At 38.6% G+C, this 25519-nt stretch overlaps 1 protein-coding gene across 2 annotated transcripts; it reads left to right on the forward strand.

Moving 5' to 3' along the window:
• The first annotated feature begins 1390 nt into the window (after positions 1-1390).
• Positions 1391-20757, forward strand: abcc12 (ATP-binding cassette, sub-family C (CFTR/MRP), member 12). Of its 2 annotated transcripts, XM_081349164.1 has the most exons (31): positions 1391-1618; positions 1767-1834; positions 1988-2154; positions 2399-2545; positions 2771-2918; positions 3073-3309; positions 3504-3677; positions 3791-3938; positions 4039-4187; positions 4845-4952; positions 5311-5517; positions 5628-5699; positions 5783-5907; positions 7500-7572; positions 7763-7966; positions 9182-9316; positions 9459-9546; positions 10255-10320; positions 10434-10523; positions 10618-10721; positions 10885-11073; positions 11999-12225; positions 12358-12495; positions 13842-14031; positions 14111-14200; positions 15796-15985; positions 16276-16435; positions 16755-16833; positions 17461-17574; positions 17656-17820; positions 18210-20757. In XM_081349164.1, exons 2-31 carry the CDS (start codon positions 1781-1783, stop codon positions 18300-18302), a joined length of 4131 nt encoding a protein of 1376 aa, XP_081205290.1. In that variant the 5' UTR covers positions 1391-1618; positions 1767-1780; the 3' UTR covers positions 18303-20757. The 2 variants fall into 2 exon arrangements, with proteins under 2 accessions (XP_081205290.1, XP_081205291.1); XM_081349165.1 differs by lacking the exons at positions 1391-1618; positions 1767-1834 and having other exon boundaries at positions 1835-2154.
• Positions 20758-25519: the final 4762 nt, after the last annotated feature.

Below are 25519 nucleotides of genomic sequence, written 5' to 3' on the forward strand. Positions count from 1 at the left end.
GCAGGTTCATGATTATGGGACGTGTCAGGCACCGCCTCTCTGAGGTGACCGTCCTTCTCTGGCTTCGGAACCTCACTGTGAGTGTATTGGGCAATCGGGGAGCTGTCCATGTCTCTCCCATAGGTGGATCTCGAAACGAGATGATGAAAGAGAACAATAGGTTACTGTCGTAACCCCGGTTCTCTGAAACATCGAGTGGAGAGATCCACCAGCGTTGCCCCGCTTGCCGCACGAGAAGCGAATATACTTACTGAGGTTATATATGCCTGGGTAAGGGGTGTGGCCTTACTTGGCATTGGCTGCGCGCTTCTGTCTGTCTAGCCAGACTTGGTGCAATTGGATGCTTCTGCAGAGGTCAGGTACGGATGCCCTTCCCATAGGTGGATCTCTCCACTCGATGTTTCAGAGAACCGGGCTTATGACAGTAACCTATTGTTTTCCAGCATTTTTCGCATATATTTGAACCCTTTCCAGCAGTGACTGTATGATTTTGAGATCCATCTTTTCACACTGAGGACAATTGAGGGTCTCTTTAACACAACCATTAAAAATGGTTCAAACATTCACTGACGCTCCAGAAGGAAAGGAGCCGGGGGTTAAAACATGGCAAATTGTACTTAATTTTGTATTCCGGGAAACATGCAAATAAATCTTCTGTTGCTTCTGAAGGGCAGTGATAAAAATAAATAAATAAATCATATTTAAACAAAATAAGAAATTTGGACATTATTCTTCATCCTGTTCAAAAGTTTTGATAGTATTTTTTTTACAGTGTGTAAATCATAATTGTAACTTAACGACATAGATCATGATCAAGTTAACAGGATGGTAAACTTTGCTAACTGTCATGTCAACAAAACTGACTCATCAGAAATATGTGTTCATAGGTCAGAAAAGCTTTAGAGCAGCATTGACCTGACTGAAGTCAGGTGCCCCATCACCTACTGAGAAGTGTTGATGGTTAATATATATAGACAAACAGGACAGACCTCACAGCATTGAGAAGTATCTAACTGATTAAAAAAAACTTTAAAGTTCATTAAGTTGGAAAGGTTGCTGTATAAATATATTTTACAGTAACTAATGCCTGCTTTATCTGTTATTAAATGATTGCCCTGGAAAATTATTTGCCCTTGTGATATTTTTGTTACTGAGAGAAATAAAAGTCTGGCAACTTGATGTTAAAATTTGCATTTGTTGAAACTAACTAATTTTGACTTAAATGTGAATTCACATATGTGAATATGGTGACTGACACTCAGTGCTCAACAAAACATCTACATGAACAGTAGTATCAGAGGTGAAAGAACCAATTTGCGCCTTTGCCTTTTCACCCAGAACCTCAGAAACTCAGTTTCCTCAGCTGTTATAAAGTTGGTTTATTTCACAGGTTGAACAAAAGATTTGCAGCATCCAACAGGTGGTGACAGGGAGAGAGACAGAGGAGGAGTTTCAAAGACCTCTGCTTTTGGTAACCTTTGAGCCTGGTAAAATGGTGATGTAACTCAATGTCAGGATGTTGAAGCACATTGCTGCTATTAAGTTGCTGTGTTAAGGCTTTCATGGTTAGCCTGACAACAACATTGACCAGTACAGAGACAAAGACAACTGGTAAACGGTAAGGCACTTAACATCTCACTATTGTTTCCATTTACAACCTGAAGGCTACTGATTTTTATTTATTTGTTTATTCATTCATTTATTTATTTTAAATGTTATATTTAATAATTAATGTTCATATGAAGATCTTTATTAATAACTTACAGGAACTGCTGAAAAAATGAGGAACTTGTCATCCTCCACAGAAAAACAGAATGTGAAAGTAGTTTCTTTCGTAAGTGAGATGCTGACTGCATATTTTACTTTTCTTCTGTCACAACATTTGTGTTATGATATATTTTATAACTCATTTTCTATTGTCTCACAGTTTATTTTATTTTATGATATTTATCGCTTTGTTTTTTTCCATATCTATTTCATTGTGCAGAAACAAAGAAGAGACAGTGCTATGGGGACACCAGCATCACCTTCCGTCATGAGTGCCTTTCCTGAAGGTCCTCCAGTTCTAGATTACAGGGAACCAGAACCTCCTCCTAAGAAGCACAAGTACCAGCAAAGCTTGAAAACCCTCATTCCACTACGTTTTGGCTCACAGTAAGACAGATTTCTCAGCATATTATAAGCATATATTTTTGATTTCAGTAATGAAAGTGATCTGTCCATTTCATCAAGAGATCTGAGAAAAACCGAAAGAACCTTTGTTTTCATGATTGTTAATGCTCCGTTTTTGTTTGTTTTTTTATCAACAAGTCTGTCATTCACGTGACATTTCTGAATCTCCAAATGTCTGATAAATTCATAATGTAATGTCAAATGTAAATTTTCTAACTCTGCACAGCTCACACCCAGTTGATGATGCTGGTTTCTTCTCCTTCACATCATTTGCATGGATGACACCCATGATGTGGAGGCTCTTTAGGAATCGGTTAAATGAGGACTTTCCCTCTCTCTCACATCATGATGGAGCCCACATCAATGGAGAGAGGTATTCTTCATAATCTTTTCATTTAAATCTTAGCTTAGTTCAAGAAGTCTCGACAGATTGAGTAGCTAAAAAAAGTAGTAACAAAAAAAAAAACACTGGTCACACGTTAACTCGTTGTCTGAGGTCTAAGAATGTTTTTCTGAATCCAGGATGAGTCTTGGAGAATGTACAGTATTTGTGGGTATTCAAAAAATGAAAACAGGTTGTGATTTCTGTTGTGTTCAGGTTCCAGAGACTGTGGGACGATGAAGTTGCCCGTGTGGGCTTAGAGAAGGCATCTCTTCCTGCTGTGGTCATTCGTTTTCAGAAGACAAGATTAATAGTGTCATTCTTGGCTTCAGTCCTCTTTACTTTTGCTGTATTTATTGGACCGGTATGTAAAATGACATGGCAGTACAAAATAAGAAAAATATTAAGCGTGATATTATAAAGACATGTTATTTCCTTAGTTAAATAATTTATATTGTCAGTGTACAACAAACTAATTTTCTGTAAAGTAGAATAAAATAATTTGGTCTGTCTTCTAGTCAATTCTAGTGTATGAAATCCTGAACTACGTCGAGCATCCTGAGACATCCACTCTGTTGCATGGCGTTGGTGTGTGCGTGGCTCTGTTCACAACTGAATTCAGCAAGGCATTTTTTGCGTCGCTCATGTGGGCTGTGAATTTGCGTACCGCTGTGAGAGTGAAGGGAGCCTTCAACATGCTTGCTTTCAAGAAAATCATCTCTCTCAGGAATCTTACCAGCATCAGTGTAGGAGAGGTAAACTATTGATTTTTGATTCGACAGTGAATACTGCCACTTTACTGTTTGTAGAATCTATTGGTTCTTGATAAGGAATTTGTATTTATTTACTCAAGTACTCCAACCACTTTTTAATTACTTAAATTATATATAATACAAATAGTGCTTGTCATAAACTGTTTATTTCTATCTTTTGTTTCTCTATGGTGTAGACTATAAACGTGTTGACGAGTGATGGTTATCGGATGTTTGAGGCGGTCCTGTTTGGAACGTTTCTGCTGTGTGTTCCTTTACTGCTTATCATATGTATCATATATGCCTGCTTTATTCTGGGATACACGGCACTAATTGGAATTTTGGTCTACCTCGTGTTCCTACCAATACAGGTGTGATGGTCTTTTCTGTTTTGTGCAACACATTTTCGAGATCTACATTTAATATTTACCCGTCTCAGTAATATTTTGTATTTTCCCTGTCTGTTTGTATGTGCGCGCTATAGTTCTCAATTGCCAGGCTGATTAGTGTGTTCAGAAGGCGGGCTATATCTGTGACAGACAGACGTGTTCGCACAATGAATGAGGTTCTGACCTGCATCAAGCTCATTAAGATGTATGCGTGGGAGGAGTCTTTTGAGAAAACTATCACAGGTTGCCCATCCATTCATCCATCCTATTGTATTTTACTCATGACTCTGTGAAATGCTGTGTTTTCTCTCACCCATTCTTTCCTTATTTTTTTCGGATATAGATATTAGGAAAAATGAGAAGTTGCTATTACAAAAGGCTGGTTATGTTCAGAGTTTAAACTCTTCCTTAACAACGATAGTCCCCACACTGGCAACCATCCTCACCTTCATTGTCCACACTGCACTGAAACTGCCTCTTCAACCTTCTACTGTAAGTGCAAAAAAAAGGCTTATAATTTGCTAAATGGATAAGTTTACACTACTATTCAAAAGTTAGGGATCAAAAAGAAATTAATACTTTTATTACTTCTTTTTTTTCCAAATAAATGCTCTTCTTTGGAACTTTCTGTTCATCATTGAATCCTAATAAAATGTGCATCACAGTTTCTACAAAATTATTAAGCAGTATAACTGTTTTCAACACTGATGATAATAAGAAATGTTTCTTGAGCACCAAATCAGCACATTAGAATGATATCTGAACCTGCTTTGCCATCACAGCAATAAATTACATTTTAAAATGTATTAAAATAAAAAACAGCTATTTTAAATTGTAACGATATTTCACAATATTATTGTTTTTTTGATCAAATAAATGTAGCCCTTGTTAGCATTAAAAATCTTACTAACCCAAAACATTTGAATGGTTGTGTAAATGTGTAAAACCTCTTTACTTATACATTGATTGATCGATTTATTGTTTTTATTTTGTATTTGACTAATTCTGTTCAAAGCACTGGTCTGTCTTAACTGGCTTAACTGTTGTAATTCCCTAAATCACGTAAACTGGCAAATGACTCTGATGTACTTGAAACTTTGATAAAGTTAGAGATGAGTTTTCTCTAACCATCTGATTATTTCCTCGTAGGCGTACACTATCATCGCTGTATTTAACTGCATGAGGATGTCTATGGGCTTGTTGCCATTCTCTGTTAAAGCCATTGCTGAGGCTAAAGTGGCTCTTGCGAGACTCAAGGTTGGACTGATTCACGGGTTTCTCTCAATCAAAATCAAAGATAATTTTCTCTCATTTATACCTTATTGTCAAAAAGAGTTCCTCCTTTTCCCTATGAATTTGTACCTTTGGCCCCATGATCTGCTCTAATTTGTTTTAGTTAAGGACATATTGAGATAGATGTAAATCTTGTTCATAACATAACATATGTGTAACTAAAAGATAAGTGTGTGGAAAACATATTTTCACATGCTGTATTTTACACATGCTGTAACTTGATACTCTAAAATGCGTCAGTCACGTATTTTACATTGAATTCCTGATTTTCCTCTGCAGTATGATGCAAATAACAGAATATTTAATGATTGCATCTCTACAGAAACTTATGTTGGTACAGAACCCCAAAGGTTATCTTACCCAGGATAAAAATATGGATTTGGCGCTGGTCATGGAAAAGGCCTCATTCTCTTGGAGCCTGCCAGATGACATGAACGCCACTGGAAAACCACAAGATCCCTCTCAAAGCGCCACACACCAGTCAGACTCCCAACCTTCAATCAGAAGCATCAGCTTCACCCTTTCAAAGGTGTGATATTCATATATCATAATGTGAGGCACTATAACATTCCAGTTGTCGATAGACAGGATGTGTTCTGACACTACAAGAGACTAATGAATCTCTCTTTTCAATTATAGGGAAGTCTGCTTGGGGTGTGTGGCAATGTTGGAAGTGGAAAAACCTCTCTGATATCAAGCATTCTTGAGCAGGTGTGGCACCACCTGCCTTTTCTACGTCCAAGACACATGATGTGATGAGGTGTGACTGACAGTATAATCATTTATTCCTGCAGATGCATCTTGTGAGTGGGTCTGTATCAGCTAATGGAACATTTGCATATGTTTCCCAGCAAGCCTGGATATTCCACGGGACTGTAAGGGACAATATCCTCATGGGAGAACCATTTGACCAAACCAGGTAAAACTAGAGAACACCAAAAACAAAACTGGTCAAAGAATGTGCGTCAACAGTTACATGTTTGTTTTTTGAAAAGTGTCAGGAGAGTTCACTTCTGCACAGCAAAATGATTACCAAAATGTATAATCAAAAACAGGCAGTGCGGTTGCCAGAGTTTTACTTATAAACCCACATTTGAAGTTACAGTATGACATTTTACTGGAGGCCAAATGCCAAAACAAAGTCTATCATATTATCATCTTTATTGGCCAAAAGAGGAGAGCTTAATGGAGAACAGTGGATGATTTAGAGTGATAAACAGCACTAAACTGAACGAAGAAGAAAACGTACAGTCATGTCCTAAAGCAATGCAGTTACACATGACCTTTTTTTTAGCTACAATAAATCTTGATAAATCTTCTACAGCCTGACCTATGTAAAAAGGTAAAAGGAAAGCTTTAATGAAGATGAAATTTAAAAATAAAAAAATCTCATATGCGTAATACAAATTTAGCTGATGAATAAATGTATCTCACAGTTAATGTGGTCACATTAAAAAAAAGTCCATGGTCTATTGTCAGCAGTGTAGTGATGTGTGAGCTGTGCTTCATACAGAAGTCAAGCTTTTTGTTGGTCAATGTGGCGAAATCTGAAATGACCTGCAAAAAATTAGTCAAACAACTGTATGTGACCGATCCTTTAGCCTCTCAGATAGATGTTAATATGATCTAAATATTAAGCAGATCAATATCATATGTGACCCTGGATCACAAAACCAGTCTTATGTTGCACGGGTATATTTGTGGCAATAGCCAACAAAACATTGTATGGGTCAAAATTATCCATTTTTCTTTTATGCCAAAAATCATTAGGATATTAATTAAAGATCATGTTCCATGAAGATATTTTGTAAATTTTCCACCTTAAATATATAAAACATTTATTTTTGTGAATGGATGCAGCACTATCGCCAATAGAAATGGACAACTTTAAAGGCGATTTTCTCAATGTTTCGATTTTTCTGTACCCTCAGATTCCAGATTTTCAAATAGTTGTATCTCGGCCATATATTGTCCGATCCTGACAAACCATACATCAATGGAAAGATTATGTATTCAGCTTTCAGATGATGTATAAATCTCAATTTAAAAAAAATTACACATAAGACTGGTTTTGTGGTCCAGGGTCACATATTAGAGTGTAAAAGAGTAGTTTTGTATGAGACTTGACATTATGTCCCCATGGTAAGTGTGAATTTAGTGAGCAAGGACTCAGAACAAAACAATTTAGACACCACTAACCCATTCGTCTTGAAATAGCAAGTTTTAATTGACCTCACTGTCTGTCCTACCATGCTCCTAGGAATCTGCCCCTCACCTTTCAAACATGTAATCTACCAGATCCTGTTTTATAGCCATGAAGACAGTAAACCGCTTTATGGTGTGGATTTTTATAGCTTGTAATGGCTTTTATTGGAAGAGGTAAATTTCTGGCTCTGGTCACAGTCTCAGTTGCTTTATAATCTGTCAAATTGTTGTTGAACATTGATCCTTTGTACTGAGATGAACTGCTGCATCCTAAAAAAAAGTGTTTATGTGCTTGCTGTGTTTTAGATATGACAGTGTTATTTATGCCTGCTGTCTGAAACCTGATCTGACAATACTTCCATATGGAGACCAGACAGAGGTCTGTTTCCACATGTTCACCAACACTCTGATTAGATACTAATATATATATATATATATATATATATATTTTAATTGAACCATTAAATGTTTATAATACTAAGGAAGACAGTTTAAAGGAATACATATAACGTATGAGGATAATAACATTGCTTATGTGTGTGTGTGTGTGTGTGTGTGTGTGTGTTAAGATTGGAGAGCGAGGTATTAATCTTTCAGGTGGTCAGAAGCAGAGAGTCAGTTTAGCCAGGGCAGTGTATTCTAACAGGGACATTTTCCTTTTGGATGATCCTCTGTCTGCTGTCGATGCACACGTTGGGAAGCACATTTTTGAGGAATGCATCAAGAAAGAGCTGAAGGGCAAATCAGTCATTCTGGTCACTCATCAGCTGCAGGTAATTCACTCTAACAACATAATCCATAATGTCAGTTATTGTTTATTTGCTTTGCAGGCTTCTTTTCTGTTTAAGTTAGTGGAATAAATATTTGCTCATACCAGATAACATCTATAGATAAATGATGTTAATAACAAAGTTCGGGGAGGAGCACATTCAGATAATCTACCCAGTCAGGGAGAGGAGGCCGATATAAAAATAGCCGACTCACCTCAGTCCCATGACAGTTTTCCAGCATCCCTCTTCCACCCCAACTCCTCACTCTTATCTGTTCCTATCCCAGCCAGGGAGACAGGGGGTGTACTCTGGGTTCGGTCCACATTCAGAGCTCGGAAATGGTGTTTGTAAAAAGTCATGCTAGTCAGGCCAGTTTCTATAATGATATAGATTATTCTAGTTCTGGTTTAAATATCTAAGATATTGCTCTTGTGAAAGCTGCTCGAAAAATGACTTAAAGGAATAGTTCACTTCAAAAGGAAAATTCTGTCATACTCACCCTCAGGTTGTTTCAAACCTGTATGAATTTCTTTCTTCTGCTGAACACAAAATTCTATGGAAGTCAATGGGGTACATCAACTGTTTTGTTTCCGACATTCTTTCAAATATCTTCCTTTGTGTTCAGCAGAAGAAAAGAAAAAAAAACTTGAGGGTGAGTAAATGATGACAGAATTTTCATTTTTAAGTGAACTGATCCTTTAAGATAAATAGCTTAACTCTGGAGGGATTGCTGATTTATTAGATTTATAAGCTTTTTGTCAACAGATGTTTCTCTCCAATTTTAAGGGTTAATAGTTAATATATAACAGTGTCTTGGAAGGAGATCTAAAACTTGCATGTAAATGTACATAAACCTAATGTTGACAGTTTCATGAAGTATCAGTAATGATTAATTTGTATTTTTGTAACGCATTTAATGAATAACCTCCTCAGGTTGGGAAAAGGGTAATCTAAGCCTGACTCACTATTATGTAATGGCAGGAACATATAATGCACATCACGTGCATTTACAAAATTCTCCATCAGAGAAACCACACACAAACCTTGTCACACAGCACGTCTGTGTCAGTCAGTGTGACTCAGCAGAACAGTTGTCTTTTAATGTGTAACTTTACATAAGGATCTTAAAATTGTAGCTTTTCACCAATGATTCTCAGTTTTTTTTGTGTGCTCAGCTCAACTGATGTCCTCATTTGCTCCGCTCTGTTGTGTTTGCAGTATTTGGAGTTTTGTGATGAGGTGTTGTTGTTGGATAATGGGGAGATAAAGGAGGCAGGCACTCACAGTGATTTGATGAAAGCTAAAGGCCACTACGCTCATCTTATTAACAACGTCCAGATGGAACAGAGCAACGTAACCAATCTCAATTACTTTACACATGAAATGAGCCATTAAAATACCACAACTTATTTCCTATGTTGACATGTATTGGCTTCCAATACTAAACTAAATGAAACAAACATGTCCTCTTAATTTTCATTTTTGGATCATATAGGAAAATATAGAAGCTGATTCCAAAACACATACTGACTCTAAACTGACCAATGCAGATGAGCCCAAAGTCAACGGCATCGATAACCCAGGTTAGTGGATGAATATGTTATATCTTGGTGCATTATTGCACCAAGATTCTAGAATCTTAGAATCTACGTTTCTTTCATTTTGGATCTCTTTAGGAGACCTCCCCCCTTCCAAAGAAAAAGAAAACACTGACCAAGTGTAAACATTTTCAAGCAGTCCTTTTAAATAAATGATTATTTTTCAAATGTAAAAATTTGCTTTAAAATGATTTTAAAAAATGATGTTTTCATTATTAACTGTAGTGACTCTTTTGATATTTTCCTGACATTATTTTATTTTGTAATAAATTAAAAAAGAAAAGATTCTTCGCTATGCAAATATCTAATTTATTTATACATTTATTTATATAAGACATATCACAATTATTTAATATAATTAAATAATAGCTGAACATAATTAATAATTATTGAATTATAAAACAAAGGCAAAGCATGATGGCTTCCATAGAAGTTCTATACACGCCTTTACGTTTAGCATGAACATTTTAAGTACATCATTAAGGATTTTTGTGTTACACATGTGAGCCAAATTTGTGTTCACATAACTTGATAGCCTTTGGAGGAATTACAGTTTAAATATGCAATCCCTAAATCTTCTAAATATTATTAAATGTAATGATCATGCATTCCATTCATAAGCAATTTATCCTCTTAATTGTGCACTTTTGGTGAGAAAAACATCTGCTAACAGACATCTCTCTTTCTTTTTAGCTTTTGAAATGTCTGATGAGAAACATGTAACAAATGAATTACCCAAAGACTCCACAGAAACAAAAGGTAGATGTATAAACATCTTCACAGTATATTATTATTATGAATAAGTCCATTATGACCACACAGTATATTCAGTTTAATCTGATTATATTGAATGGTGTTTATGTGTGATTCAGGGAAAAAGGATCAGTTGGTAACACAGGAAGTGTCCCTTGAAGGTTCAGTTACGTGGAGGACTTACCACCAATACTGCAAAGCTGCTGGAGGTTTTTGTTCTTTGTTGTAAACTTTTTTCTTCTCTCTCCATCTTGGTCTCTCTGTCTGTACATTATAAATGCTGTAAAATTTATATCTCTGTAGGATATATACTGCTGGCACTTGTTTTACTTGTCTTCACTCTTCTTGTGGGATCGACTGCTTTCAGCAATTGGTGGCTCAGTCACTGGTTAGAACAGGGATCAGGGGTAAACACACACACACACACACACACACACACACACACACACACACACACACACACACACACACACACACACACACACACACACACACACACACACACTCATCTGACTCATCAAGACCTTACCATCACTTTTCAAACTGTTTTCTCTCTGTGTGTTCTTGTAGAACAGTTCCAGTTCTAATCTAACAGCAAACAGCGATAATATCTCAGACAATCCAGACCTGCCATTCTACCAAATGATTTATGGCATTATTATTGTTGCCATGGTACTGCTGAGTATTGTCAAGGGCTACACCTTCACTAAAGTCACTCTGCGTGCCTCTTCCAAACTCCATGATACAATGTTCAAACGGGTAAGATTAGCAGATTTACACTTCCTGAATTTTTGGTTTTAGATCATATTATTCACAACCCTTTTGACTCGAAGGCCCCCGCAATGTCTAAAATAAGAACAAAAATCAATTGAATAGACATCAGTATCAGTACTGATCAGTAATAATTCATAGTGCATAGTAAAAAGATGCCAATAAAACAAATATTTAAAATAAACCATCTTTATGTTTTTTCTACATTATTTTGGAGATTCAAGTTAAAAACTGTAATGTTGGGTACGATTAATCTCGATTAATTACAGAAAAATGTGTGATTAAATAATCTTTTATTAATCATTTGATGTATTGACATACATATATATATATATATATATATATATATATATATATATATATATATATATATATATATATATATATATATACATACATATATATATATAATTTTGTTTTTTTTTCAGATATGTACATGGTGTATTTTTTAATGTTTATTTTATTTTAGCTTTTTTTGCAGTATTTTTGGTGTAATTGTGACAAAGCTGCTTGTTTTTTTTAACAGAAACTAGGAGTGAGTGTATTATTATTATTAATATATTAGTGATATATTAGATTAACCATGATTCATTTTGTGATTCCAGAAGTTTCAAAAACTGAACTGTTCTTTAATAAAAACAATAGTTATCTTAATTTTTTTTTTTTTTTTTTTATTTAGATTAGAGATAGATTGTTTTACTATATTAATAATAATTTATTAATTTTAATACTTTTTAGTCATCCTGCAGCCTCTTGGTTGATCTAAACCCTCCCTATAGCACACAAACTCAAAAATTAATTGGACAAAGTTTGTTTAGTAATGGAATGTAATAATTGTGCTACTATTTGTTCAGTAAAATGAAAACTATTTGAGAAGAATTTTGAATTACCATTTGACTATATTTTTCATCAGATCCTTGGCAGCCCAATGAGTTTTTTTGACACAACTCCAACTGGCCGCCTGGTGAACCGCTTCAGTAAAGACCAAGATGAGGTTGATGCAGTTTTGCCGTTCAACATGGAGAACTTTTTGCAGTTCTGTCTGATCGTTACTTTCACCATTCTCATCATCTGCATAGTATTCCCATACCTCCTGATCGCCGTGGTAGTTCTCGGACTCATCTTTGCCACAATCCTATAGTAAGACACAAACATTGCACCTTGATATCATAAGATGTGTTATTATTCAGAAGTAGAATATAAAGATTACAATCACAGATTCATGTTTTAATGCCATGAAATGTACAAACCATCCGTTTTCTTTTGCCCTAGTGTTTTCCAAAGGAGCATTCGTCAGATGAAGAGGATGGAGAATGTGAGTCGTTCTCCCTGGATCTCTCTCACCACCTCTACCATACAGGGACTCAGCACCATCCATGCCTATGACAAAAGAAAGCAGTACATTGAACGGTAAGATATTACTGACAATATATTTGGATCTATGACAATATAATTTTATATTCGAAAATATTTAAGAAAGACATACAGTGCAGGGCAACATGCAAATGAGTGACACTCATGAATCATACCCCAGTAATTATCCAGCATACCTAAGCTATGACACACAAGTAGGGTTGCCACCTTTGATTTGTGAAAAAATCAAATGGCATTATTATGGTTGGTGTCTCCTTACCCATTCAGAAAAGTTTTCTCTTTTCGCCCAGTCTGAGTTGGAATGGTGCGTTCACACCAAATGCGAATAGAGCGTCTGGCGCAAGTGATTTCAATGTTAAGTCAATGCAAAGACGCGTTTACGCGCGTCTGGAGGTCCTGCGGGGCGAATGAGGCGTTGTAAATCGTTTTTTCTTTGACACTGGTGGCTCATCCGATTTTGTTGTTATCCTCCTCCTCCGTCTCCCCCCCCATTTCACAAAACTGAGTAAATAGAAAGCTAGCGAGGAACTGAACTCACACTGTTTCATCCTGGATGTGTGTGGATGCGTGCGACCGACAGGCAGTTGCTAGGCGATAGGCGACAAATTGAGCTTCCAAGCAAATAAAAGTAAACGCCTGGCATTGGCCAATCCACTGTTTTACCCGTTTACAGACACAGGATTGGATGTACACAACCATGAAGAAAACACAGTAACAGTAGAAGTAAACGGTTTAATTTGAAACCAGGAAATTCTACTTTAGAAGTACATTTTCACAAAAAAACAAAATTTTCGTTTCGTGAATTTTCCGGGACTTTTCGCTCAAAAAAGAGAACAATTCCTGGAAAACCGAGACGGGTGGCTACGACACAAGCAAAAGTGTTAATTATTTAGACCAACAATACAATTACGAGTGTAATATTGCTTCTATGCAACGGTCTAATAAAAAGTTAATATTGAAACTGAAATTGAATTGCAACAAAATAAAACACAATTCTTTGTTTTCCTCCACCAATGAAGCCAAAACAGATTTGACTGTTGTGAAGGATTTTGTTCCTGAATGAAACTATTTTTGAAAGAATCAGTTGAATCACTACTGGTGTAATGTTGTAACCTGCAAAAAGAGTGCCAGTGCTGTTTGACCATATACTGCCAGTCAAGGATCAGAACTAACTGTTGTATCGTTTTAAATTAAATTTAGGCCACACGAACTGTGGCCTTTAAAGAGAACTCAGTACTAAAAGTCAAAAAAAAAAAAAAAAAGAAAAAAAAGTATCTTCACGCAAAGCCAACACTAAAAGCTCAGAGCCTATGTTGCCCCCACAAATGTAGCAAACATCCAATGAATTCAAAGCCTCATATTGTTTGTGTTTCCAATAACAGGTTTAAGATGCTGAGTGACATCAACTCAAACCACTTCCTGCTGTTTAATTGTGGGACTCGCTGGCTGTCATTTTGGTTAGACTTCCTGTCTGCTTCTGTTACTCTAATGGTGGCACTGTTCGTAGTGCTCAGCCCCAATGAGGCCATCAACCCTTCTCTAAAGGGACTGACCTTATCTTACACGATACAGGTAACTCTCACAGTTAAGACTAAAACAGTAGGTTAACAACTGAAAGATATCTGAGCACTTTGTGTTTATGCCATTTCAGTTGACTGGAATCCTTCAGTTTGTGGTGAGATTATCCACTGAGCTGGAGGCGAAGTTCACCAGTGTAGAGAGACTGCTGGAGTATATTACGGTAAGAGACAAACATTAGGTTAACCTTCGGGTCAGGGACGTGCACAGACATTTTGAGGGGCAGGGGCTCAAGTGAAATAAAGGGCACTTCTCATAATTACGTATTTTTTTTCTTTTTTAAACAAAAAAGTATATATATTAATGCAATTAACTGACTAATTTAAAAAGTTAATTATTTTTATCTTCATCAAACTCACACAATTGTTTCATTTTCAAAAGATGTCTACAAAATAATCAGTTCACACAGAAACCATGGTCTCCTTAGTATTCACTAGGTTTATAGAGCAGCAAAGGAAACCATTCCACAATGTATATTATTTAGAATAACCTAAATAACTGCATCAAACAGAGGGGCGTGTTTTACTAATAATTTGTTTATTTTTGCACAAGGCACTACATCATTTTAATTATTTTGGTGTTATCAGAATACATAACACTTTAAAATCAACACAAATATTCACTCTAAACTGAAGAGGGCTGTTGCTGCTATTTTGTTAACTTTACTGAAAAAATCACTGCAAACTGGGGACGTTCTGTATGCAAATTAGGCGTCAACTAGTTAAAATGCGCACATTTGCATCTAATTGACAGGGCAATGCAGGTAAATAGGATAAACAAAATAACTAAAGCATATCACCTGGTGGTGATATATGCTTATTTTATTACTAACTTATTTTATTACATGGCTTGGTTGAATTCCGATGTAGAATGCGGTCTGTTATGTCTTGATAACAGACCGCTGTGCGGAGTATAACAGACCGTTGTCATGAAAAACAGAGCGTTGCTATGGACTCACAGGATTCTAACCGTAGAGACGGAGCATACTATTTTCGTTAGCGGAAGCAATACAATCGGGTTTAAATCGATAAACTGCCTTTTAAATCAATATTTTGTGTCAAATGAATTATTTATTTGGTAGGTAGCCATGTAATAAGCAGGATAATGTATAGCGATTATCCCTTACACATTAGCTAGTCTAGTAGCTCATGAGGCATGCATGCTAGCAAAACACAGGTTAACTATATTTGTCGTTGGCTAACGTTAATTAGCAGTAAATTCGAGCCTCGAATTTCGAGGCACTGGTAGTTTAATCTTTTGTTCATCGCCAGCGCCACTCACCTCAGCACAAGCCATTGAAGCCAAGAAAAACACTGCTGGGAGGGGCTGCTGCTGCCTGCAGGTGTGTGTGTGTGTGTGTGTATGTATGATGTGTGCTGATGTGCACCGCTGCGCAGAGACGCGGGTGGGGTGGGGTGGGGTGGGGTGGGGTGGGGGGGGGGGGGGGGGGAGCGCTTCAGAACTCCTGACCTGATATTTAGATATACTGTTCTTCAATAAATATATCTGTTTGACAGGGAAGCTGTGCGCAAACAGGAATATATATTATTTTTCATAAAAAAAAAAAAAAGCACCCCAGAAAAAAGGGCACTTTCTCTCCAGGAATAAAAAGGGCAGGTGCTCAAGCCCCCTTTGATGTCTATGTGTGCACGTGCCTGCTTCGGGTTATCATGCATTCATATTCAGTTTAGCCAGTTCAATCATAAATATAGCAGATTGAATAGTTTTAATTTATCACTGCTTAATTGTGTGCTGCAGAGTTGTGTATCAGAGGGTCCACGAAGTGTCAAGGGTGCTCACATCCCCGCCGGCTGGCCACAGGAGGGCGCCATTACCTTTAAAAACTACAGCATGAGATACAGGGACAACATGCCTGTAGTCCTCAGTAATCTCCACATAAATATTAAACCTGGGGAAAAACTTGGCATTGTGGGACGCACTGGTTCTGGTGAGAGAGAACATATAATGTTATATTCAAAGCTTAATTTTGTTTTTAAATGTTAAGATTAATTTCCTCTTATTGTTATAAGTTCAGATTGACGCAGTGCATAATGGGTTAAATTAAGAAATGGAATCTGTTTAAGTCGTCATTCTAAAGTATTCTTTAACAAATGTGGCTGCCATCATAAAAATGCATAACGTAGCTAGTGCATTTCAGTAAAGTCATGTAATATAAATGAGGATTTTCTGTCTCTGTTTCTCATGGATTTGTTCTTTGCCGCCCTCTTTCTGATTCAGGGAAGTCCTCTCTGGGTGTGGCATTGTTCCGTTTGGTAGAGCCGGCTGAGGGCACTATTTTGATAGATGATGTGGACATCTGCAAGCTGGGGCTGAAAGATCTTCGCAGCCAACTCTCCGTCATCCCACAGGATCCTGTACTCTTCATCGGCACTGTCAGGTGACCTCTCACCTACCAACTCTACACTTCTATTCATTACATCAAGATGATTCAATTTACTTTATTCCTATTTTATTCACAATAAGAAGTGAATCACCTTGTCTTATTCAGTGAATTTGTTTTTTTGTCAGAAAATGACCTGAACTTAAATAAGGCAACATTCATTGTGTGATATCGAAAAATAAAATGCCAATTATCCTCGATACTTATAACCTTAATCTGTGTACATTTTTGTGTTTTGTATTCTTGTACATGTTGTAATGTGCAGATTGAGGAATGGTGACTTGAATGTGTTTGTTTGTATGATTACTGTGTGTAGATATAACCTGGACCCGTTTAACAACTACAAAGATGAGGAGCTCTGGCTGGCATTAGAAAAGACCTACATGAAGGACACGGTAAAGACTTACTCTATACAAGGCCCGCAAGCAATACTGGATATAGTTTTGATTATGTTTCAAGTAAATACGTTTCTAGATCTTGCGTCAGAGGGGTTCTCCAAATATGTTCCTCATTTTTCAAGTAGTAGAACACAGCCTGAATGCTCACACTTTTCAGCTACAGGTTTCAAACTTGATTAACATTACCTGTTTAAGTAGTCTATATTTGATCAAACTTGCATTGTGTTTATGCAAGTCTACTTCTTTCACTGTATATGATAAAGTTTGCTTTTCAGGTGATCAGTGGGGTGCCATGATTTCATTGTTATTTCAACAGTCATGGTTTCTACTAGGAGCAGCTCAAACATCATTAAGTTAATCTAGCCTTTTATGTGAGGATATAATTTATTGAGAGAGCAAAAAAACAAACAAAAAAACAATATAAGAGTGGGCATGTTACTGTGAGCTGCACTATAGTGATGAAACATAGACGTAACATCTGCTTAAATTCCTTTCACACTTTGGTCCACGGTAACATAAAAAAGAAAGGAGAAACAGCAATTGAATATTAGTCATAGAATTTAAAAGAAACACTCAAGCATTCAGGTGTTAAGTCATCCGCACTTCTCTTTCTCTTTCCTGCAGATTGCTAAGCTGCCAGAGAAGTTACACTCTCCAGTAGTGGAGAATGGAGAGAATTTCTCAGTTGGAGAGCGGCAACTCATGTGTATGGCCAGAGCACTGCTCCGTAATTCCAAAGTAAGAATACAAAACACACACCAGAATCCCCTCAAAAAAATTCCTTGCTCTTAACAGGGTCTGATAAAGTTGTGTTCATAGATCATTCTGTTGGATGAGGCGACGGCGTCTATAGACTCCGAGACTGACAGCATGATCCAGCACACCATCAGAGATGGTTTCCAGCACTGCACAATGCTCACAATTGCCCACAGGATTAACACTGTGTTGGAGAGTGACCGCATACTCGTCATGGATCAGGGCAAGGTAATCCACTACTTTTTAATATATAAATTGACATTACATTAAACTAAATACAGTACATTACTGTCTAATAGCATTATTGAAGTACTCTGTTCCCCTTATGTAGCAACGCATAAGCTATTTTCTATGATTTTGTGGGCACTTCCGATTCATTTGCCGCTATAGGTAAATAACCGGAAGAATAAAAGAATGCTGCAAATGGTAAAATTATGACGATTATAAATTAAAATAATATGATAACAAATATCAGTTTGCAATATCAAGCAGCATAATGGGCAGTTTTTGTACAGTAGCTAAAATAAATGGAAGTGGATGAGAACGGAAGCCTCGACACAATCAAGTTACAATCGCTCTTACATTAAGAGTAAGCCCTCTTTTATGTTTTCTCCCAGGTGGTTGAGTTTGATCCGCCGCAGGACCTGATACAGAGGCCGAACTCTCTATTTGCCTCTCTTCTAGCAGCAGCGAATCAAGTGAACTCGTGAAGCACTCTGAAACATTCTCACACTGCATGTTGTTGCAGAATTTGACAGATATTTACAGGAAGACGTACATGACTCTTGCAGAATATGTGTGTGACCTTATACATAAGCTATCACTAAAATTAAGAATACACCATTGCACGCTGCCACACTTCTTTTCAACATTACATTTATAGGTAAAAGCACGTGGATTTGCACTTTTTTTTTCTTCCAGTCAACATAGGTTTTGTCATTTTTCTTTTAAAGATTCAGAGGGCTCTGCACATTTTTGTTCATGTGCGTTAAATATCTTCATATTTTGTTATTTAGAGACAGTAGTTAAAGACTAAGCATTAACACAATAGCCTATGTTTGGTTTTTTTCACCGCTAGGGGTCGCTAACCTCTCATAATAAACAAAGGCTTATATTGATGACGCATAAGCGGAATTATGGAACTTGCCGTCATGCCGAAGGATGTAATAACGTTTATGGATGAGTGAATACATTTATGTTTTTTAACGTGACTGTGGTATGAAGCAGGGCACGATTGCTAATGAGAGACAGATATCAGCGCCATGCGCAAGTCCCGCAGATATAACGGAATGAAGACATCTCATTCTACCGAACTAACTTACCCGCAAGTGCTGAATTCGCTCCGTGTACGGCGAGTCGGCGACCGTTGACGTTCGAACTTGAGTGTGCGCGCCAGTACTTCCGGTGATCTGACAGCGAGAGCGGGAGACAACAGCGACCGAGTTCCATTCCCACAGAGATATTTTTTCACAATGAGTGTTTTTAGGATTCAAGTGAGGCGACTTGCCTTTCAGAGGGTGACAGCCTCAGCACTTCATCGCTGTGTGCCGTTATGTACCATTTCGTCACGTTACAACAGAGAAGTCAGCTTTCATGCATTCCCCGTTGACGCTGCGGTACGGGCTGAGTGGATGCAGAAGATCCGGAGGGAGGACTTCAACCCGACCACATTTTTAAATGCATATCATTTTCAGTGTATTTCACCTGTGCGTTTCTATGCTTTCTATTACTGCATTTATTTTGTGCAAGTGAGATGAGTAAAGATCTGTTCCATAAATCATAATCTGTCTGGTGTTTATAAGCAGTAGCCTACAGTATTTTACTACGTGTAAAATATACACAAACTTACCTATATTCAATTGTTTGTGGTATACAGTTAAAAATGTAAAATATTTGATGATAATATTGATCGAGCAATTGATGTAAGTAAGTGAAAATATATGCGCAGAATTGAGAAAATAGTATTTACGGAGATAAATTGTAGCCTATCACAGGGCAAACGTGAATCACACTGCATTTTATGCATACAACTCTAATCGTAGTTGCAATTCTACATACAGTAGGCATAATTGTAATTGCGTATGTGTACCATAGACGATGTGTATGCAGCATGAATCAAATACGATCTGTTCGTGAACAGTTGCATTTCATTCATTAATCTGACTATGCATCCCGATCCGTGCATTTAATTGCCATTGGCTCGTGTGATAGTAATATGAATCTTAGTAGTATTTTAAGCGATAACTGATTCTATAAACAACTATAAACGATAATTTTCGGCTTTTTCTTTTCCGGGCGTAATGCGAAACCGGAAGTGTCGCTGATCTGAAACGTGCAACTAGTCAATTACTACTCATATGGGTCAGTTTATTAGACTAATGAAACTTGTGAGGTAACGCAGCGCTGTTTCACTTGGTCTACACTAGTATCACACTAAACATTGAGTGTGTTGAAAGTTATAATGTTATTCTATGTGTTAGTTTATCTTTATGAGACTAGCAGTAAGCTAGATCAACATTAGAATAACATACTGATCATATTCTAACATTTCATCATGTTGCGCTATATAACATTGATTAGTTTTATGTACATTTGTTCACCTGTCTAATAAAGTACATGCAAGAGCGGCGTCTCGTCAAGTCGAAGTTTGTCGCGAACGTGGAGCTCTCAGCATCTCGAAAACGCCACGCTGATATTGATCCTCGATTAGTTCTCCTTTTGTCCCAAAGTCTGCTTGCCATGGTCCATAATGTTTGAACGAAACAACAATAGCGTGAAGGTGCCGCTAGACGTAACACAGTTGTCCACATCTGTCGCCATGGTTACTATGGCAGTACGAGCGGGATAACGCGGATATCACGTCATTGACAGGCGACAAGTGGGACAGGGCGACAGGCACGAGCCATTATTTAAAAGTCTCTGAAATTAAAAATCTTTGGGAATTTTTGGGATATTGTAAGTACACAACTGCATGAAATATATCACACTGTGCAAGTGATTTTTGGATATTTTATTACAAAAATCTTACATATTGTAGCTTTAAATGTTCTCAGTTTTCATAGATTCATCAGATATGTATTTAAAATATTTATATAGATTATTATGTGTGAAACAGATAATATCAAAGCACAATATATGCACAAATAAAGTCTCGTTTCTGTCTTGTACGCTTATAGTACATTTAAAGGATGCTTCTAAGAACTTTCTAGGTGAGTCAGTGTGTGTTTCTCATCTTGGACGCTAGGTGTCTCTCTCCTCCTCCAGTACCAGAGCTTATTGGGCCACGGTTGCATCAGTGGAGACACTAACTGATGAAATGTGTTGAAATTTCAGCATCAGCGTGCATCTCAGACTGATGAGGGATTGAGGGAATTATTTTAACTCAGTGAAGAGACAGCGTGAAAGACATTAATCAGATATCAGTGAATTTTTACTGCTTGTGTCCTTCAACTTATACAGTGACGCTCATTCACCCAAAAGATGCATCATTTTGAAAATACAGAGACTTTCTTTCGAAGACGCTTGTATTTTAAAAAGTTTTTTTTTTTTTGTATTTATAATTTCAAGAGGTGCAACATCTTATCTAAACACTTATTTAGGCCAGTACCTTATAACACACACGCACGCATGGCACTTCTTGTTTTTTATTGTAATGTCATCCTGCTCTGTCAGTCTGTCATTAGGTGTGAGAATGAACCAACCCCCTTGACTTCCTGTCACAGTCTTTTCCCGTCATTAGCAGATTCTGTTTATCTACAGCATTAGTCACGATTTAAACTTTAGCCGCAGGTTACTCACCAATGAACAAAACGTAGCCTACTCTAAGAACATGAAAACATGCACACCAATACAGTGTCGTTCATTCAATGCCACAACCTGTCAGTCAGTATCGTATTAGTCATCGTAGTCATCAAATCAAAAATATTCCTTAACGTGATGCCGGAGTCTCAATCCCTTAAAGGAGAACTCCGGTCAATTTTAACATTGAGCTCATTTTTTTTGTAAATTTGGAGTGCTGTCAATACAGAGAACAACGACAAAAATCGGTGTTGCCTACACCGTGTTATCCTCTTTTTAAAATTTGCACCCTGTTGACTTCAATGGGGCAAGTTTTAAACCTGCTTTTAGCTCTTAACATCCTTGATGTGTCATTACAAGTGCCCAGCCATTGTGAGTGATTCCTTCAGAGTGAACACGGGTGAATCTGACTGCAGTAGATGTGAAAGATATTAATAAAAGTGATGTTATTTCAGCCAGCGCACATACCTGTATTTACATCCTGTTTTCAGTCGAAATCCACAGTAGTCGATTGTCGAGTTCACACGCATAGGTTTAGTTAGGCTACCTATGATCACGGAACTCGACAATCGATTACTATGGACTTAAACCGAAAACAGGAAGAAAATACAGGTATGTGCGCTGGCTGAATCAAAAATATAGAATATTTTGTTGTATTAATATCTTAACATGCATTATATCAAATGCTTAAAAATAATAATAATTTGATCAAACATTGAGCAAAAAGCTGAAAAAAAAACCAAACAAAAAAAACTGCTACACTGGATCGGATTCAGAACGATGATCAAAAAAAGATCGAGGCAATCAAAGCTTCACAGTCCTAGCTCGTCCTGGGACGACATTTCATTCAGTAACATTAGGCAGTTTTGATTTATGTTGTTTAATATTGATGATCGTATTATTATATGCATATGATTACATACTATCGCTTGTTTCTGCTTCTTCGGCTGTGTTTTGATCTGGAGATTCAGTTCTCTTTCAGGGGATGTGTCATAGCACCGCCTATAACAGTTAAACACGGAAAGCGCCATTTGTCTTTTAAGGAAAGATACTTTTCAAGATACTTTTTGTTTACTTTTAAATTCTAAAATAATTTATATAGGCTACAGTAAAAAAAAATAAAAAGCATTTCAACACTTTAATGTTTTCAAACTTAGTGGAACATGTCCATAGCTAATAGTTTGCAGATGCCGCTTATTTTGATATTTTAATTGTGACTCAGAGATCCATTGTAGATACTGTACGTACAAGCAAGCTGGGATAATCAAATAAATCTGTACCTTAGTGTGCATCAGAGAAGTGGTTATTTGGTGTTAAGTGATCCAGCTGAGTGGAAATATGATCATCAGCCTGAATGCCAAGGCTTACTAATGATGTAAAGATCTGCAGTTGTTTTACAAACGTTTGTTGGTTTCATCAAGGCCCCATTTCTCTCTCTCTCTCTCTCTCTCTCTCTCTCTCACACACACACACACACACACACACACACACACACACACACACACACACACACACACACACACACACACACACACACACACACATCCGGTTAGTAGTTTGCAAGAACAATAAATCATTGACAAATGTGAACGCTATTCTTAGCCTTGTATTACAGTTGGCCCTAACTAGTTATTTCCTAACACTGTTGGACAAAGCTGAACGCATTGTTTCTGATCAATGAAAGGGATCTTCTGATCAGGCCAGGGCTTAATTGAAGATGATAAAGACAGTAAGCAGACATGCTCAGTGAGGCCAGATGTGCCTGTAATAGTCCCCAAAGCTTTCCACATGCAGAACGATTATTAATTGTATTTTCCTTTTTGGAGAGTTTGCCATGCGATGTTAGTAAAGGAAGTCTTCAATCACTCAGCAATGAAGCTATTCCTCAATACGAAAAAAGAAGAAGAATCATTACACCTCTCAGTCTGTTTGTGAAGTCTTACTGTGATCTGTCAGTTTTGGCATGATTTAAAATGTAATGAAACGTTTTGGGCTCAGCTGAACGTACTCGGTTACTAACGTAACCTCGGTTCTCTCTAGAAGAGGGAACGAGTATTGCGTAAGTAGCTTACGCATCGGGAAAGTCTTCTTTCTTCGAGATCTGAAGCCAAAAAATTATCCTTAATTTTGTATTCATTGTCAACGCAGTGCAGCAGCCGACAGACCTAGGCAGGCTGTATAAGCGTGCTCATTGGCTGCTCGGCTGCAACTGCTTAAGCCTATCGGTGAGCGCTATGAACGCGGCAACCAATGAGGGCGCTTCGCGCCCTCCGCGCCCTTCTAACCGTCAGAATGGGCGTGGCCAGCGTGTATATATTCAGCGCTCACAGGCTAAAATTCTGGTTTTCGCAGTCTGAAGCGCAAAAGCTCGTGGCGCGACACGGCAGGTTACGCAATACTCGTTCCCTCTTCTAGAGAGAACCGAGGTTACGTTAGTAACCGAGTACGTTCTCTTACGAGAGGTTCTCTCGTATTGCGTAAGTAGCTTACGCATCGGGAACCCTTTGTCAACGCCGTGTGCGCCGAGCATCCAGCCCATGAATCCCAGGGGAACCGGGGAAAACACTCTGCTGGAAAATGTGGCCGGTCGAGAGACGGGCCAGCGTAGTACATGCACTTCATGCAGCATATGAAATAGAGCGGCGCGGCCGGTCTATAAACATAGCAGTACAACAGTAGGGCCGGCGGAGCGAGCCCAAACAGTACATAAGCACTCATAAGGGTAGGAGAAAACGACATAGTCGGTCTCACATGAAGAGAAAAATTCCCACGCGGCAGAGAATAATGCGGGCGGCCAGCAGCGCGGGCCAGCACCGATAACAGCGCGTAACGGGAAATAGGAAACAGAACGGATCAGCCGGTCTGAGTCAAACACTTCACCCTGAGTAGTTACCAGAATAGCGCCAGCATATGAACGTAGTCTGCACACGGGAGCTGGGCAGAGCATACATGTCACTTATACTGACAATATTTTTGCCTGTAGGGCAGGAACTTCCAGGTTATAAAACCTCACGAATGTAGACGGGGAGGCCCAGCCCGCCGCCATACAAATGTCGTGGATAGAAATTCCGCTGGACCAGGCCCACGACGAGGCCATGCCTCTAGTGGAATGGGCTCTGATGCCCAGAGGGCACTGCAGGTGTTTGGAGGCATAAGCTGCTGCTATCGCGTCCACTATCCACCTGGACAAGCTCTGCTTCGAGGCGGCAAGACCCTTGGTGCGTCCGCCGAAGGAAACAAAGAGCTGCTCTGAACGCCTGAAAGCGGCGGAGCGCGTGATGTAAACTCTCAGCGCCCGGACAGGGCATAGGAGGTTATCACTGTCCCCACCATCGGATGCTGGCAGAGCCGAGAGGGAAATAACTTGTGCCCTAAACGGGGTTCCAATCGCTTTGGGGATGTAACCGTGCCTCGGTCTGAGAATGACTTTCGAGTCATTCGGCCCGAACTCGAGACATGCAGGGCTAACAGATAGCGCGTGCAAATCACCCACTCGTTTGACTGAAGACAGAGCTATCAGAAAAACGGTTTTAAGCGACAGATACTTTAGATCCGCGGATTCAAGCGGTTCAAAGGGAAAAGCCTTTAGGGCCGCCAGGACCAAGGACAGATCCCACGAGGGAACCGAGGGGGGCCGCGGGGGGTTCATCCGTCTAGCTCCTCTGAGGAAGCGGATAATGAGCTCATTCCTTCCCATTGCCCGGCCGAGCGTCGTCTCAGCGAACGCTGTAATAGCGGCCACATATACTTTGAGCGTGGAAGGGGATCTGCCCTTTTCCAACAGCTCTTGCAAGAAGGAGAGCACCCGCGGAACCCCGCATGCGCGCGGATCCAGGTTTTGAGTAGCGCACCATTTAGAAAACACCGACCATTTAGACGCGTAGAGCCGTCTCGTGGAGGGGGCTCTAGACTGCGTGATCGTGTTCACGACCCCTTCTGACAGGTCAACGGGTATCCGTTGATCACCCATGCATGCAGCGACCAGCGCTCTGGATGGGGATGCCAGATCGATCCAGCGGCTTGGGAGAGGAGATCCTTTCTCACCGGGATCGGCCATGGGGGTGAGTGCGACAGCCTCACTAGCTCTGGGTACCAAGTTTGGTTTTCCCATCGCGGGGCTATAAGCAGC

The sequence above is a fragment of the Scardinius erythrophthalmus genome (genome assembly GCF_964197995.2).
Source record: "Scardinius erythrophthalmus genome assembly, chromosome: 2".
Classification (NCBI taxonomy): Eukaryota; Metazoa; Chordata; class Actinopteri; order Cypriniformes; family Leuciscidae; genus Scardinius; species Scardinius erythrophthalmus.

Bases quoted from the DNA above. Each gene is read 5' to 3' on its own strand.
- abcc12 (XM_081349165.1), top strand. From the start codon at position 1,844: ATGCTGACTGCATATTTTACTTTTCTTCTGTCACAACATTTGTGTTAT. The intron at 7,967-9,181 runs GTAATTCACTCT...TTGTGTTTGCAG, and splicing joins TGGTCACTCATCAGCTGCAG to TATTTGGAGTTTTGTGATGA. The intron at 17,821-18,209 runs GTAATCCACTAC...GTTTTCTCCCAG, and splicing joins TCGTCATGGATCAGGGCAAG to GTGGTTGAGTTTGATCCGCC.